General features: G+C 43.7%; 1 protein-coding gene across 1 annotated transcript in view; it reads right to left on the minus strand.

Moving 5' to 3' along the window:
- Window positions 1-11,536: 11,536 nt before the first annotated feature.
- The window catches only part of ADAMTS12 (ADAM metallopeptidase with thrombospondin type 1 motif 12), a gene marked incomplete at both ends in the record, with an annotated part of 140,753 nt that continues 133,753 nt past the window's right edge, over window positions 11,537-18,536 (minus strand). Inside the window, 4 exons of the mRNA XM_084225838.1 lie at window positions 11,537-11,742; window positions 14,357-14,510; window positions 16,263-16,409; window positions 17,977-18,150. Of these exons, the coding sequence (XP_084081964.1) occupies window positions 11,537-11,742; window positions 14,357-14,510; window positions 16,263-16,409; window positions 17,977-18,150 (681 nt within the window). The remainder of the gene's footprint in view (window positions 11,743-14,356; window positions 14,511-16,262; window positions 16,410-17,976; window positions 18,151-18,536) is intronic.

Below are 18,536 nucleotides of genomic sequence, written 5' to 3' on the forward strand. Positions count from 1 at the left end.
TCAAAGACATTTCAAAGCTGTTGGTGAGCATGTTTTGAGTGTGCCTTGAGGCCGAAATTTCAGTAAGACAAAGGTTAGGGCTGTGGCTTATGTTAGCTTGATTCTCCAACCTGGTAAAACCAGAGACTCATACAGCTTCCCTCCAGCAGATAAGCTGGGCTAGATAAGGCAAAAGATATCGGTGAAAAATTTTAATTTGTCCCGTGAGATATTTTGATCACAAAAACTACTACTATGGCAAACACAAACACATTCAGAATTCATCATAAAAATAAAGGAGAAATGTCAACCAAAACCTTTTACTCCTGTAGAATTTCTGCCATTAAATATCTTTATTGGTGATCTGGAAGAAAACAGAAAATCAATGCAGAGAATATTTTCAGATGAGACAAGAACTGGCAAGACAGTAAATGAGGAAGATTGGTTAGATAGGGTGAACTGGGTCAATTGCTGAAGTCAGTGAAATTTAAAAATCTGCTTTCATAAAGAAAGGAAAAGGAAAGATGAAAGGTCATATATGAGGGGGGCTGTATGCTGAAGTTTGTGACACTGCAAAATAGCATCATAGTAATCACAAACTACCATCTGACTCTGTGTTTATAATGTAATGAAAAAGGTGTAATAACTAAAATTTGGGGCTGAAAAAGTAACAGAATGTTGTGTACAGTGATAAATTCAGATTTGCAAGTTTGTGCATCTGCACTTCGAAATTACATTTTTAAGCATTCCTGAGAGCAGAAAAATTAAAGTGCACGGAATAAGCCTAAAGAAACTCAGTGTATTTATCTCATTTAACAGAAGAGAGAGGTGACTTGCCCGGAGTTTGCAAGCACCCCTCTGTGAAATAGATTTCTAATGGAAGCTGCACCTATTCCTGGCCTGAGAAGAAAGAACACAGTCCTAAGTTTGGAAGAAGAAGGTAAAAAATGGCAGCTAGCAAAAAGCAGAAAGCTTGAAAAATCAGTCATGGAATGGACAGAGTCAGTCCCAGAATGGTTTGGGTTGGTTAATCATCTTGTTTCAATCCCCTGCCATGGGCAGGGACACCTTCCACTAGTCCAGGTTACTCAGAGACCCATCCAGTCTGGCTTGGACAGGTTCTCCATCCCTCTGATCACTCTCAGTGCCCTCCTCTGGGCTGACTCCAGCAGGTCCCTGTCCCTCCCGTGCTGGCAGCCCAGCTCTGGATGCAGTGCTCCAGGTGGGTCTCAGCAGAGCAGAGCAGAGGGGCAGAATCCCCTCCCTGCCCTGCTGCCCACGGGGCTCTGGCTGCAGCCCAGGACACGTTTGGCTCTCTGGGCTGTGAGTGCCATGGCAGGGCATGTGCAGCCTCTCAGCCACAGCACCCCCGAGTCCTTCTGGGCAGGGCTGCTCTGGGGCTGCTCATGCCCAGCCTGTGCTGGTACCAGGGGCTGTCCCAGCCCAGCTGCAGCACCAGCACTTGGCCTTCTTAAACCTCATGGTGTTCCCGTGGGTCACTCCTCGAGCTTGTCTGGGTCCCTCTGGGTGGCATCCTGTCCTTCAGGTGTGTCAAACCACCCCAGCTTGGTGCCACCTCCAAACTTGCTGAGGGTGCAGTCGATCCCTTTGTCTATGTCATTAATGAAGATATAACACTGATCCCAGAAAGGACCTCTGGGTGTCCCACTTGTCACTGATGTCCTTCGGGGCTCAAAGGCACTGACCTCTACCCTCTGGATATCACCATCCAACCACTTTCATATCCCTCTAACAGACCACTTGCCAAATCCATCTCTCTCCCTAAATGAAACACATCATCTGAACAGCCCAGCTCAGGAGCATGAGAAATGTGCTGCTTTCACCAGGACACAACTTCCACATAGCTCAAACTATGAACAGAGTTTTCCTCTAATCGGAGCAAGTACTGTTAAGGACACAACAGTCCTCTTACCAGCAACCTTCATTCACTAATCTGGGGCTAAATATTTACAGTCATTCTCTGAATAAATAAAGATAATGAAAGAGAAGAAAGAAACCCGTTGCTCTTGTAGCTCTAATTTACAGTGGGTTTGGCACTCCACATACTACATATCTTCATCTCAGCAGGCAGCCCTCATTCAGGAGGGACAGATGTCATGGGCTGTGTCAGGGAACACAAAATATTCTCCCTTCAGAGGTTTATTTTATTGCTTTTGCTATGAAAGTTCTTCACGCTCAAGCACCTAAAAGCCCCATCACCACATGTGTGTGTGCACAAACAGTGGGAGTCAGTCAGAATCTTTAAATCTGTCTGGGGACTCTTGGTAACTGCAAAGCCAATTCAGCACCAGCTTCTCACAGCTGTTGGCCTCTAAAATACATCCAGGGAAACCATCAGCTTTCAGCTCTGAGCCCAGCAGATTTCCTGTATGAAACCAGCATAACATATATGGCCACCAGAAAATAAATAGCTTTTCTGAATAACACTTTCTCCCTCAGTGGATTGATTATTTATTTAAACAAAAATGCCAAAGAGATCATCTGGGGTCAAGACATTATGCTGTTTGTGCTGTCATAATTGCCACTATATGCTGGAAAACTGTGTCAAGAGGAAAGACAGGAGAGGGTCCCCTCCAGCATCCTGCACAAAACTGCAATGAAGGCACTCACTCATCCAAATGTGAACTCCAAGGATGTGGCAGCTGGTAGGCAAACTACCCGAAAGTTTCTGTCCTGTGAAGAGCATTGACCAACACCCCTCAAAAGGAACATTTAATTTCAGAAATACTGGAACTATCTGCTTTGACATTGTCCATGATTACTCACGAAACCTGAATTAATGCAAGAACGGTTTCAAACACTACAATACTCTACTTTTCTAGCATAGTTTGTTCCCACTGCTACTTCCCATTTGCACAGACACATTCTTTACCAAGGGTAAGGGCGACTGCATTGGATGGAAAATTTCAACTCCAGTTTTGGTTACCTTTCTGCAGTTTCAGCCCTAATAAAGGTCATGGCTATGTCAATCAGAGTAGCAGAATAAGAGCTCCCTGAACAAAGTTTCCAATGTATTAGTGGCACTTTTTACCTCCCCACAGGATTGTTACAGCAGCAGTCAGTGAACCCTGAGATATGGGTTGTTCAAACAATTTGTTGAGCTTGGTAGAGAATGTTTTTGTGTTCCCCATCTCACTACTCTTTGGGATACCATGAGTCCAACAAGGCATGAAACACACATTTCCCATTTGGAGGGTGACTGCAGGTCAAGCAGACCGATGCTGGGTCGGAGAGGGTGTTGGAAAGGCAGAGGAGCAGCAGATCCAAAGCCCCAGCACCCTGGCACAAGCCAGCGCTGCCCGCTCCCAGCTGGGTCCTCACGTAAACGGGGTACCCTGCTCAGCCAGACCACCCCTGTGGGAGGGCAGGGGGTGCCAGCAGGAAGCTCCAGCCAAAATCTGAGGTTTGCTGATCATGTAACAACAGTAATTACCACGACACGTTCTTGCTCCCATTAACTACAGCAGGATCTGGCAGCTGCAACATCCCCTCTGCCTCCTGGCCTAAACACAAACTTGGAAGAGAGGCATGGACAGAAATGAAGCGACCCAGGAGCAACAGGGACCTGTCAGCTTCCAGGTGGCACACAGGGAGCACTTGCTGGCAAGAGGGACATCTGCTGAAAGCAAATTCCTGCCTCATGCTGGAGCCTGTGAGTGCTCATGGCCTCCCCTCAGTTTAGATGTAAAGCAAAACTTCAGCTTTACAGGGCTGTGGAGCTGAGACCAGCTGTGCTCAACCTCTCATCAGATGGGCAGGAAGGTGAAATCAGTCACTCCTACACCCACAGCTGCTAGGGGAAAAAACCCCTCACTTGTCTTCAGTGCGTGTGGCACTCCAGTGACTTGCAATGACACCCAGGGCCAGGGTGTGTCCCATGCAGGCTGGGACTAGCAACAGAGTCACATGGAAAAGAACTTGCAAAAGATCACCATTCATTAGCTTTCAGATAGGCACTGCAGCGCAGGACAGTAATTTTATCAGCCAGCACTGTTTGTTGTAAGTCTGATTCATGCTCCCACTCGTTATAACCCAACAATATTTTTACTTCCAGAGCCAAGCAACAAGGAAATATACTTCCAAGTGAACACAGTGGTAATTAAATGTCAAGCTTCTTTAGTTCAGCTATTGTATGAAACAGATAACAGATATAGGAGAATAAACAGGAAACACAGTATCTCCATGACTGCCATCTGTATAAATAAATATGTGGGGAACGTAAGGTTCACTGCATTTCTGCTCACAGTGAGTCCTGATGGCGTTGCAATAAAACATTCCCTCTCTGATAGTTCATTGATCAGCTTCCCTCACCCTGGAGTTTTCCTTATGGCAGTTTCCCATTAATGCCACATTTGCCATTACTCAAGTATCCCAGTGTTTCAAGTGGGAGCTTTCCTTAGCACAGCACCAGAGTAAACTGCAGTGCCCTTTGCCCAGACCGGTGGGGGAGAGGCTGCACATGCCCTGCCATGGCACTCACAGCCCAGAGAGCCAAACGTGTCCTGGGCTGCATCCAGAGCCCCGTGGGCAGCAGGGCAGGGAGGGGATTCTGCCCCTCTGCTCTGCTCTGCTGAGACCCACCTGGAGCACTGCATCCAGAGCTGGGCTGCCAGCACAGGAGGGACAGGGACCTGCTGGAGTCAGCCCAGAGGAGGGCACTGAGAGTGATCAGAGGGATGGAGAATCTCTCCTGTGAGGAAAGGCTGAGAAAGCTGTGACTCTTCAGGCTGGAAAAGAAAAGGATTTGGGTGACCTAACTGTGGCCTTCCAGTATCTGAAGAGAGCCATCGAGAGCAATGGAGAGAGATTATTTGTAAAAGCATCTAGGGACAGGACAAGGGAGAATGGCTCCAAACTGATAAAAGGTAGGTTTAGATTAGATATTAGGAAGAAATTCTTCCCTGTGAGGGTGGTGAGGCACTGGCACAGGTTGCCCATAGAAGCTGTGGGTGCCTCATCCCTGGAAGTGCTCAAGGCCAGGTTGCATGGGGCTTTGAGCAACCTGGTCTAGTGGAAGGTGTCCCTGGCCATAGCAGGCTGTTGAAACTAGATCATCTGTAAGGTTTCTTCCTGTGATTCTACAATTCATTCTCTGATGTCTCAGGTCCCAGTTGAAGACATGAATCACTGACCATCTCACCTGCTTTTAACATGACAGAGACAGAGGTAACTCCAGGAATCTAGCAAAAGACTGCCTTCCAAAACATCTAATCCCACCAGGAAAATATTTTTCTCCGTTACAAATCTTTAACTTTTATCTATCAAATGATAACTTGATGACTCATAATGCTAATTCTCATAATTAAGAGAAGCTTTCAAGAATCTTGATTTTTATTTTATTAGTTTTATTATTTTTTTTGGCACTGAGTGGTGCCCAGGTTATTTAGCAGCTCCTTGGTTTTCAGACTCCTTTAAAAATCCCGACAGAGCTTACAGACTGTGGTTGGCCACTCTGAGGGTCCTGTGATTATTTTTCCTTCCCTGGGTCTCACTGCTGTAACCACTACATCTGTAGGAGAAACTTGTACTTCTTGGTTGACACATCCCACGTTTTGTTCCTGTGAGTGTGCTGGAGGTATCTGCATTTGTTCACCAAGACAAAAGAGGAGGTTGGGTGCTGAGGATTTTTTACAGGTTGAGGAGTTTTTGCAGGACAATTCAGGCCACATTCAGCCGATGGACAATCCAGCCTGCTTGGGATAATGGACAATGGACACATTCACAAACAATGGATAATGGACATATTCAGAAATGGGGTCGGTATATCCTTGAAAAAGGTACAAGAAGAAGAGTCATTAGGACTCAGCAGCTGTGTCAGCAAGCTTGGGAAAGTGAGAAAAAAGAGAAGTCATGGGTGGGCCAGACAACCACAGCAAGATGTGTGAAAAGTGAGATGATCCAATCAGCATTCTACTTTAGATGCGTGAACAGCTAGGATTAACCAGTTATGTATTAGCTAGAGACATGTGGACAGTAGAGACTTAATATAGTCTTTTTAGGGATAATAAATTTGGCTTCACTGGATCCTGTGGGTTATGGGGTGATGTCCCTGAACCTCCGCACCCTGCAGCTGGGATCAATCAGTGGTAGAAATAAGTAGTGGCAGAAATGAGCTCACCTCATGTGAGCTCCCCATATTCTACTGATGAGAGTTAGAGAGCTAGGGAGGCTGCTGTGCCAGGCAGCAGCAATAAACCATGTTTCTTATTAATCACCATTCTGAAACACAGTCAGACCAGCCAATCCAAGGAAGACAGAGGCGTCTGGCACCAGCTCCTGTTCTCCAGGGAACATGAGAATACATGAATACAAGGATAGGAATTGAATATCCTCTGAATACAAGGATAGGAATTGAATATCCTCTGAATACAAGGATAGCACATTCGGCAAGGCTGAAATTTCTCCCTCTTAAGTCTGCAACATATTGTATTTCTATATCTACAAAACTGAACTATCAGTTCTGCTGCATCAAGTACCTCTGTCTGGAACACCCCACCTGAAATGCCCTTCTCTTACCTCATCCTGTCACCATGCTGGTTTAATTTTGAGCTGAAGTTGGAAGCCAGCAGGCAGTTCCTTTGGTGGGTGCTTGTGGCAGGATGCCTACACCCCTGCCCCCTCACCACAGAGAGCTGGTGCATAAAGAAATAACCTGGCCTGAAAGGCTCACCAAAGGGGCATCTGGCACCAAAAGGGCTCAGCCTCAGCTAAGAATGAACATCTTAATATGGAGAGCTGATGCAGAAAGAGATAAAAGAAATATTCTTAACTAAGACACCCTATTTTACAAACTATGAAAGACACACAAGTTTTCACAGAGGCAGAAGGCTTCTACACACACACCCTGAAAGCGTGAGAGACCTCTCTCCAGAGTTTGGACACACGGTTACTCCCCTGAGGGTTGAGGGAAAGGATCTCCATGTGTGCCCCACCAACAACTGGATGGTAAGATACATTGAATTCTAAGTTATATTATTTCTTCACTAGCTGTAACATTAATAGGCACCTTTAACCTCAGCTGTCTTTACTTATTAGGGAGTCACCTTTTGTCCTTATTCCTGCGTAGTATTAGTTTGGTTTAGGTATCATGTCTGTTAGCTTTATGTCTATTAAATAAATAATCCATTCTATAACAGACCAAATCAGCCATTATTAAAGAACTTGCAAATGAGAGTAGGTTTTGGGGTGCTGGCCACCTCAATAAAGCTACTGCCTGCTGCCAGAGGCCAGGGCAAAAGGCAAGGACTTATCTAAACCCCCGCATCCATTTGTGAGAGAGCCAAGGGGTGCTGCAAGCTGTGCCACGGGATCTGCTGAGCCCTGGCTCATGCAGGGATGGGACTTGGCAAAGCAGAGGGAGCTTCCCCTCCCTCCTCAGAGGAGTTCAACCCTCTCCCTCACCTGTGCAGGGTGCTGCCCCTGTGGGCTGGACTCTCTGCTGTGACTTCCAGAGGGTGCTGTGAGGCTGAGCCCGCGCACGGAGGCGTGGGCTGGAGTTTGGGCACAGAGTGAGCACTGACGGGGCTCTCTGCCCAGCCTGACCCTGCTCTGGGCAGCTGGTCAAGGATCAGGCTGGTCAAGGATCAGGCTGGTCTGACCAAGTTTCTGGGCATAAGCACCAGCAGGACTGGCAAAACTTGAGTGTTGAGAAGATTCAGGGTGGGGGGCACAGGGCATGGTAATATTATATACAACTCTATTTCAATAGACACAACAGACACTCTCACTTGCTGCCAAAAATTTAACCGCTAGAAGTGGTAAGATTTCCTATATTTCCTAGGAAGTAATGAATCCTTTTAGTGCACATTTTTACTTAGCACCATATTCTTCTACTTTTTCCCCTCACCCCTTGTAATGATCTTTTTATGTTGGAGTATCAATCATCAAAACAACTTAGTGATGGGGACCCCTGACATATAAAATATATTTTTAATGCTTTTTTTCCCTTGGAAATTCCATTGTACAAATCTTCTTGTGCTGCAAACACAAAATACCAGAGACATCAAACATATGCAATGCCATTTATTGAAGCTTGAAACGAATATGTCATCATAGTTTGCTTTTTAAACCTCGAAATGTTAGAACAAGCTGTGAATGTGACAAATACACATTTTTTTCCTGAGCAATCTGTTGAAGCTGATGTGTCTCGGGCTAATACAATAATATAATGATAATACACCTCTACAGTTAGTATTCAACTCAGTTTTGAGACTAATGACCATCTGGGTTCAGACCATAAATCCACCTTTACTTAAGAACAGCTGTGTCTTAATAGCAGTGGCACTGCTCTGTTAAAACAGTTCATGTTGTCACAGTATTTTTCCTAAAGTTTTAAGCTGAGAAACAGTAATGACTGTGTTTCCCTGGGTAGAATAATTATTCTGACTAATATCCATCATATAATTTATTCACTTTTTATTAATTTCAAATGAAATAACAGCTCCCTGAAGAAAACAATGAAGGCAGAAATGGTTTAACTCCATACTAGCCCTAAGGAGCAGTGGAAAGGACAACTCCTGTAGGCATTTTCCTCCAACCTGCACCACATCCACTCAGTCAGCTCCTTTCTCATTAGCCCAAATACCTGGTGGCCTCCTTCTCCTGACCTGTGTGGATAAAATGTTATGCAGGTACCTCTATGCACAGAGTAATCTGACAGGGAACTCTGTCCCGCCCAAATTCTCCAGAATGCTTTTGGGAATGTGAGGAGCATCTGCACTGCCCACCAGTCCAGGCTGTCTGGCTGTCAGGGAACTGCTCTACACCATGCAGCCTGAGCCTGAGCCCTGCCCAAACCCCTCCTGAATCACCTCTGCTCCTGCACATGATTCAATACTTCTGTGTCCAGAGGAGTAAGAACTGCCCAGATTTCTATTGCTCAAAGGGTCCCCAGAAGGAGAGAAGCAAACTGTGAAACTTAAAAAGCATCATGTCTGGCATTGGCCAGCAACACCACAGACATATATTATTTTAAGAGTGTGTGCATGCACACACATGCACCATTGCAAGTCATCCCCATGTCTGTTACCCTAGCACCACACTTCTAACAGTGAATTTTGTTTAATCAGCACCTAAAACTGGGGTTATATTGCCATCACAGAGGTAAATAAATCCAACCTTACCATGCTGTATATTTTGAACTCCCAGAGACTTCAAGTGAAGAAGTAAGTCCTTAGTGAAAGGACACAAACCTTGGAAAAATGACAATTTGACTCGTGGCCATCACTAGGTTAATACATTATAGCCAGGCTGAAATACTTTTATTAACTTTCTGTCTAGAAAAAAAGCTACTGTTAGTCATAGTTCTGTAATCATAGTGACACTTGGATTCATGACTATGTGTCTCACATATACTGCATAAAATGTGCATTTCCCTGTACTACAATCTGAAATTGTAAGGTAAGTAGGGTGCAAATCTGAGATTTTCGAAAAAGACAGAAGAACCAAAGTGTCTAAATCCTACTGAATTCTAAATGTCTGCTCTTGTCCAGCTCTTTTCAAAATGCCCAGCTTTGTTCAAAAGGTCTGTTCTTGGTTCCCTGAAGTCTGTTTTAGCATTTTCTTCACTAGCAAAACAGATATGCTACTTGACTAGAGGTGCCCTCATGCCTGAGGCCCGAGGTATGCAGACACTACTCTGGGCCTCAGACTGCTGACCCAGGAGCCCTCTGATCCATGATTATGGATTTACACTGTGGGAAAAGTCTGCTGTGAGTGAGGTGGTAGAGTGCACTTGTGACTGGGGACCTATGCTCTGCTGGGAGATCCTGGATGGCATGATTGCTCTATCACTGAACAGCAGTGTGAACTACAGAGTTTCCAGTTCCTTTATGCTGATGGTGTAAAATTGATTTCAAAACGTAGTATGGGTAATTTCCAGCTGAAATGCCTGCATGCCACATTTGAAGCTGCAGGAAAGGTTTAAGTCTGTAAAGCTGAATTCCATACATAAGTTAACATGAAATTAGCAAAACTGTTTAGCTGGGCCAGCTCACTGCTCTTTCCTTTCTTTTTAATTTGTCAAAGAACAGAAAGATTACAGTTTTTAAATGCAAAAGACTCAACTTCCAATTGTCCTTACCTATATCAGCTTAGAACTCTTTTGCTTTCTCACTATGTGACTCCTTTACTCTTCATGCTGTAAAGAGTGGAAACCACTACAGGGAAGGTTCCTGGCTCCTCTGTTCAGCAGCTGTAACACTCTTACACTAAATGAAGCTGACCACTAACATAAAATTTGTGGAAGTGAGAAGTCAAGAGAGAGAGAACACCACCTTTTCCAAAGGATAAGTTCTGAGGTTAAATATTTGCTGCAGAACAAGCTGGTACAACCTTTATGGTCCATCAAATTACTGACAGCTTTTTATGTACCTGCTGCTGACATGTACCAATTGTGTCTGAATACCTGCAGCTATAGAGACTGGCAACAGTCTTGAGCTGGTTGCCTTATCTAATCTCAAATGGCCTTGGACAGTTGATTTTAAATGGAGAGGAACTACAGATGATACATAAGAATGTTATTGCCTGTCTAGCAAAAGATCTGCAAAATCAAATTTTTCTTTATACTGAAATTTTTCTATCAGATGGAATGTATAAAACTGTCTAAAAGATATTGTTGTTTTTCCCCCTAAATGTGCAAAAAAGACGTAGATATGGCACTTAGGGGAGTGGTTTAGTGGTGGACTTGACAGCGCTGGGTTAGAGGTTGGAATTGCTGATCTTAAAGGTCTTTTCCAACCTAAATGATTCTATGACTGTTAAGGTGGTAGATGCAAATGTCCTGGTTTTTGTGGTACCAAGAAATTCTGCTTAAAACATATTTGGGATCTTAACATCCTACATTTTATGGGCTTTTCAGGTTACAGCAAGAAATTTGTAGCAGAAGAAAACTGTCAAGAACAGGTTATGGCTGAGGTATCCTTTAGAGGTTCAGTCAAGTACTAAGCAAAGATTTTTTTCTCCTGAAAAAACAAGTTTCAATACATCCTGCCTATCATAATCAGATATTACAAAACACTGCTTTTAAGTTTATTAAGTAAGCAATGAATTTAGAGAAACACTGCCACTTCACCTTGATTCCTAGAAAAGAAAGGCAAGAGAGCATAAAGAGAACTGACCCATGGCACAGGTATGTGTTTCTTGCCCCAAGGGCCACCTTCACTAAGCACTCTTGAGTAAACAGTGCTGGTGTTTCAAGTGGGTTTTGAAAAAGAGATGGAAGAACAAGTTAAACATTCATTACAAAAAATCAAAAAAATTCTTGCAAGCCTGTTCCTAGTGTCTATGCATGCCTAAGTACTAGCTGCTGGTACACTGAAAATCACATTAAAATTTTTGACTATTACAGAGAAAAAATGGAAGCAGTAAATTATGACTGATAACCCTAGGTGATGTGCTTTCCCAGTTTGGATCACATATTTCCATATATGCTGGATGGTTCAGAAAAAAATAAGGAATGCAAAACTTGTAAACAGAAGCTCTGTTCAAGGAAACAAAAATAAAACAGCTAGTGCCAAGCTGCTTGGTTGTTGTTTTCTTAGTTTTGAGGTGGTTTTCTTCTAGATTTAATGTAATTTTGTTGTTTGAAGCCTCGCTGATCCCCATGTCTTGCTTTGCTCTGAACTCGGGGCTGACTACACGTGAAGCAGCACTGAGTCTGTATTGATGGCAGCAAGCACTTGCCAATGCCTTTCAGCCTCTGGCAGAAGTGAACTGACAGCTGATCTTTGCTGCAGGGCAGCCCTGTGAAGAAGATGACAAGAATTAACTGTATTTTGCTGACACACTCTGTATTTCTAGAATTTTGAACTGCTTTATGGCAGATAGTCCTGTCTGTTAGGGGTCTTATTATGGTGGCTTTCTCTTCCCTTGTATTATGGGTCAGCTTGACCTCCCACTGAAATTCTAGGATCTTTTAGTGAACACATGACCTTCTGTTTTGGAAAACATAGCACTCATGACTGGTCAGTGAGACTTTACTTTCATGGCAGATACCGCTGATCTATGTTTTCCAATTTGACTTTTCTGCTGATAAGGACTGCCAGAGAAAGCCTGGCCACAATGATTTAAATCTGGTACTTTTGCATTCTTGTAACTGCCCCCAAGACAAGCATGGGCTGGCAGGAGAGTGCAGACAATGCACATGCACATGCATGTTCAGCTTGGCTATCCTTTGATCCCTGCAGCATCAGAATATGGCAGGGACTGCTGCTGTCTGTACCACCATGGTGATAGGTCTGTGGTAGCTCCAGTGGACTGAGATGGGCCAGATTTAAGCAGATATTAGAAACTGCAGGTCCTCAGCTGTGAGAAGACAAAGTGTGCAAAAGATGGAAGATGGTATATTGGTAAGGCTGTTCTTCAGCAAATCCCTCAACACTGCAATGGGGGAAACTCAATGAAAACTTGTAAAAAGGTAGTTTAAAACAGATGAAAGCAGTTTTTTTCACACCAGGCTGTGAACCTCTAGAATGAGTGTCCTCAGGATTTCCAGCCCCCAGAGCTGGAAGTTAGAGATGGGAAGCAGAAAGAAGCTTCCATAATCCAGGAGGAGATGGTTAGGGACAGGCTTTTCCAATTAAGACACTCACAAGTCCATGGGCCCAGATGGTGCCTACACCAGAATAATGAGGAAACTGGCGAGAGAATTTGCCAAACCACTCTCAATCTCCTACCAGTAGTCCTGGAGAAATTCCACCTGACTGGAAATCAGCAAATGTAATGCCCACCTCCGAGAGGGTCAGAAGGATGATTCAGGGAACTACAGGCCTGTACAGCTACCTGAAAGGAGGCTGCAGTGAAGTGGGGGTCAGCCTATCTTGCCACACCCACAGCGAGAGGACAAGAGGAAATAGCCTCAGGCTGAGACAGGGGAGGTTCAGATTAGCTTTAGATAACATTTTTTCACTGTTAGGGCAGTCAGGCATTGAACAGGCTGCTCAGGGAGGTTGGTGGAGTCACCATTCCTGGAGGTGTTCAAGAGGCATCTGGGTCTGACACTGGGTGTTTCAGTGGTTCAGGAGCTACAGGGGCACTGCTGGGTGGATGGTTGGACTGGAGAGTCTTGAGGGTCTCTTCCAGCCTTGATGATTCCATGATTCGGTGAACTTGCTGCCACAGGAGAGTGTGGATGCGGACAGCACCACAGCATCAAAATGAGTTGCAACATATTAATGAAAGTTTAAATAAAAGGGCACTACATGGAGAACTTTTAATAGTCCTAACATAACGTTGGTTGGAAATGCTGAAGGACTATCATGGAACTGAATCCCAGGAAAGCACCAACCTCCTGCATTCCTGCTAAGCAGCACTTTCTAATGCCATTGTTGGAGACATAAGGGTGGGTGCATGGACCGGTGCTTACCCAGTAGGGCATTTATAATGTTTTATGGGCCACTTGAACTTTTATTCACAGAAGTAACTATTACTAATGAGTGTAGGCAGTATTTATCTGAGTTTGTCTCTCTGAACATGAGAGGGACAGGAAATAAGCAGAGCAATCCACCCCAGGGCAAAACATGTGCTAAAATTCTGTGAACAGCAGCAGGAGTGACACATCACTCTCAAGAGCATGTCAGATCTGCACTGCCCTCCAGATTCAAACCATTGTCTCACTGTCAAATTAGACCCTTAGCACTGACTAATGGGGAAAATCAGCTTCCAAAAGGCTTTTGGAAGTTTTTCTGAAGGGCTGTGAGATGTTGCTGTTCTTATCTGAGGGTACCTCCTGGATGCAGCAGTACACAGACTGCTCATAAAAACGTTATTCCTTCTGAAAGCTTCCCCCTTCCCCTGATGCCTCTTTTTTTGGGCAATTAATCATGTACACAGCCGGTTCTTGGGCCCTTGAAGGACAGAGGTACAGGACACCCTGACTACAAGAGCACTTCTCTCCACCTCTTGATTTTGGACAATCTCATCCTGTGGGACACTGATTTTTTTACAGTGTCTGTAAGAATTTGCTTGCTTGTACTCCCAGTCCAGAATTTACAGCTTCCATAGAAGGATCTATCTGAAGAAATGGCAACTGTTCGGACTTACTGTGTGTCCTTCCACAGTCCTCACTGCACCCTGAATGACCTGAAACAGGCCAATACAGTCAGACCTACTAATTTAGTTGTGTCATCACAAATTAGGGATGCAAGCTCCCCATCATGGCAATATAAGGCCAGAAGTGCTGGAAGAGACAGCACTGTGGTTCTGCCAACAGAGCAACTGAGCAATAGCAGGCCAGGGTGACCTGTAATTACTGAGCCCATGGTACTCAGAAGAAGCTGATAGATTGAGTCAGCTCCCAGTTTTTGCAGAATCTCAGAAGAAATGGAGAAAACTGTTTCATGCATGTGTATTACTCTACCTGTATTTTTCCTGCACTCCTGCAGATTGCATTTCTGGTATTTTGTGGGCTTGGCTTTATTCAGGCACATACTGTCATCTTCAGTTTCATTAGTTTCTGTATTCATGCATTTCACAGTTCTTTGCTGAATGCCCCCTCCACAAGAAACAGCACACTGAAAGAGTAATTTTAACATATGTCATTTTTTTAACATGGAAATACGGCAATATTTGAGCTGTGATGTGACAGGAAGCTAAAACTGCCTTGTGATCCAGAAGCAATGCCATTACAGTACTCTGTGTACTGCATGCTCCATCCAGACACCCCCGTGGTGCATTTTGGCCAGATTTGGCAGGATACAGTAAAGGGTAAATAGTATAAATACAGCATGTTGGAATGTGTAAATGGGGGGAAAGGACTGTTTTTTACAGACAAAAAGGTTGACTTGCAATGCCAGTCCTAGAATAGAAGAGACTTATAAACCAAATTCGTACAAATTAGGACAGTTTTTGCTTCCTGTGTTTTCTGACTATCTAAGCTAAACATGAATTATCAATTGCAACGTTAGGTCTATAAATGACCATGCTAAGATTTTTTTTAAAAAGCCCAACAAGGTTTTGTTTCTTTCCTGGCTTTTAAACAGAGGTTATTCTTTCTTTATGACCACAAAAGAACTGCCAGCTGCTTGTTCTGGCTGCACACAGAAGGCCACAAAACACTTTTAAAATATCTTCCTGTACCCTTCTGTAAATGTACTTAATCCTTGGGACTTCCCAGAGCATCTGAGAAGTTAGTTTTAAATTTTTTTTCTCTACAGATAAATAGTGCCAGCAGATAAATAAGATAAAGAATTCAGAAGATAGAGAATGTCAGCTAAAAAAGCACAAGAGATGAAGACAGGAGTAGAACCTCTGTAATTTTTCTGCAAATTATCCCCTTTCTAATGTGTATTTTTGTACATGAAGCACAACAGTACTGGCATGAGGTAGACTGAAAGATCTTAGCTATTCTTGTAACACCTTCATATTGATGTTTAAAATATTTTTATAAAGTAAAATTAACAATTAATACATCAATATGGGATTAATAAATAAGTAAAATAGTTGCTACAATGTTTGGTACTCTGCTACTTATTTTATGTGTTTCACTTCCATATTTAAGTGTTACACTGACTCCACATTACATTATAGTCATGTCCTATCCAATGGCTTTGTGTTAAAACCAACTAATTGAATTTTCTGTGTTAAATGAGACACCAATGTTTCCTGATCTGTGGCTCCTTCTTTTAGCATTCCTTCAATGTTCCATTATGCTGTCAAGAGTACTTGTAATGTATGCAATGTTTATTAAGGAAACTGGAGGGAAAGGTTTATTAGATTTTATTATTACTAGTTTCTTTATAGATAAATCTGTATAGAAATAGATAAATATGTATAGCAGATAATGGAAGGTTCCCCAAAGATACACCTCATATTTTCTAGTAAGATTTCCAGGCACTAAGTAGGAGACTATTGGTCAAAATTCAGAATTTCTCTTTGTGTGGGCACGTACACAAATTTCCCAAAGTTGTTTTGAGGATCATCTGATCCTGTCCAATAGCCTCTAACAGTGGAAAATTTCAAATGTGCAGAGGAAGAATGTTAATGGTAAAACCCCTTTGTTCTTAGACGAGATAAAAGATTCCAGACTTCCAATGACATCTAATAAAGCAACAAAAAACAGAAGCTACATTATCTGTCACCTGAAGGAACGGACACAGGCTGGCTATAAAATGTTCAGGAATATTTTCAGAAGTTCTTCTCTTGCAGCTTCAGCTGTGCATAAGAAGCACTTGCCACAGGTGCTGGGGTTCAGAGACAAGTGGACAGTATGACCGAATATGGCCAACTCATGACAAAAAATACACCAGAAATAAAGGGAATCCTACCGGGCTCCAGGCCTGGTGCACCCACTGAGTGCAAGGCTGCCTGTGACACGATGCCACGGCAGCAGGTCTCTTGGCCCAGTCACAGTGCCCTTCCCGTGGGCAGGAGACGCGCCGCTGCTGCTGGCCACCACCACACGTCCTGGAGCACTGGCAAGAGAGGGGCACAGTCAGGGGTGGGAGAGGATGAGAAAACCACAAACAGACCACAAAGATGGTTGGACACGTTCATTTAGAAATGTGGGGCCACAGATAACAAGGACCCAGGGTGACAGGCCCACGGGTTTAGAAAGATGTACAGGCTTGCCCGCACATCAAGTCTTAAAGCGCAGACATGAAGAAATGCTCTGCACTGAGACACTTATTCCATGTGCTTGGAAGGACACTGAGAAGAAGCTGCTACATGGGGAAAAGCTGCTCCTGGCACATACCACTGCAAGGACTAAAGGGCAGAGCAGGAGTGGCTACATAGAACAGGCAATACAGAACTGCTCATCAACATCACCAACACCAGCAGCATCTCTAACAAGAATTAAAGTAGAGGCCATATGTCAGCAGGATTAATCTGTAACATTGACCGAAGACACGAGTACATAAGATGCAGCATCTCATGTCTTATGAGGTGGTTGGGGACATTAAAATTCAATCCATACAACAACTGACCTCTTTGGCAGTAAAAGTGTCATACAAAGATAGAGACCCAGGTTATTTTTAAACATTCTTCTGTCCACATTCTAGAATTACTTATTCACTTATTTTTTTACTATTTTTTCACTGTCTGCTTGAAATACACAAAGTATTTTATACTCTGATCTGAAATAAGGTATCAAATATACTTTGAATAATGCATTGTTAATGTCCTACAAGGAATTGCACCCCTATGAACGGAACAATTTCACTGACATCTGATAAATGAATCTCTTCTTTGTCCTCATTCAAAGTGTCCTTAGCATGAGGACAACTTTCAGGGTTAGACTAGTGTTTTTATAAAGTATTTTAAGTGGCAAACAAATGAAATCATTCTGTTCTTTTTATTTTTTTTCCCCTGCTGATTGCTCTGACAGCACCCGGGTCTCCTCCAGGTGTGATTTGTTAGTGCTCTGTAAAATGCAATCACCTCCCTTAAAATCCCAAAGCATTAGGTCCACAGGGCTGCAAACATCCTGACACATTCTCCAGAGCTGCTTTCAGTGGGGTTAAATTCTAAAATATGATCAGGCCACATGCTTTAGCTGACTTAAATATATGCCTGGCTGCCTCTGAGTTGGTTGGCCCAGACTTGCATTACAAAGGGACCCAGAAATCAGATTTATCTTAAGTCTGGTGTAAGCCTTTGCTCCATGAAATTTCAGTCCAAAAGTGTAAAGAACATTCTAAATTTGCCATAATGAGAAGGCAAGATTAAAACAGCAGCAAAAAGGATTCATCTAAATGAACCACATTTACCAATACAATTGGATAGCTACAACCAATTTTCTTCCAGGCCATCTGCTTCTCCCCTTCAGGACATGGTAATTTAAAGCTCCAGCTGTAAGAATGATTTTGTGAAGCCTTATGAACACCTGTGCTAATTTTTGCTGTAGCTAGCCATGCACGAGAACTCACCAGCTGCATGTCTTCCTTGGAGCACAATTTTACCTGACAGCACGGGATCCAACGGCCGCGGTTACCTGAAAGCAGACTGCTGACTCACAAAGCTTCTTTTAAGGAACAGTACCTCACTCCAGGGCTCCACATGCCATTGCAAGCAAGGTGCTGTGTTACAGCTGGTGTTGAGCTGTGGTTTATAGCCGAGTAACTGGCAATGGAAAGGCCTGAGCAGCCGCTTTTCCCCAACATCAATGCAGTGAACATCTCGGGTCTTGAAGCCTCCGCTGCAGTTCACAGAGCACTGTACACAAAACAGAGGGGGACATATCTCCACATGATGAGCCCCACTGAGGGGCTGTACCTTCCCCAGTCACAGAGCACGAGGACAGCCTGAGCTAGAGCATCCTGAACAGAAGGAATTTCCAGGTTACTGTAACACCAACCTGCCATGAGGCTTAAACGCTGTGGCTTTCCTCACAGCAGCCCGGAACACGAAAGTGGATACATATTTAATTGCAAACTCTTGCCAGCTATATCCAAAAATGTCATAGTGAAAGAGGCATAATGCAATAAATACAAAAAACTGGATTCCGTAAGCAGGGATATTGTCAGTTCCTTAGCTGCTCCAGAGAAAGGAAGCAAGTGAGTAGCAGTTCCCACCCTCAGTTTCCTTGCACCTCCATGACA

This window comes from Fringilla coelebs (genome assembly GCF_963513975.1).
Source record: "Fringilla coelebs genome assembly, chromosome: Z".
NCBI classification, from domain to species: domain Eukaryota; kingdom Metazoa; phylum Chordata; class Aves; order Passeriformes; family Fringillidae; genus Fringilla; species Fringilla coelebs.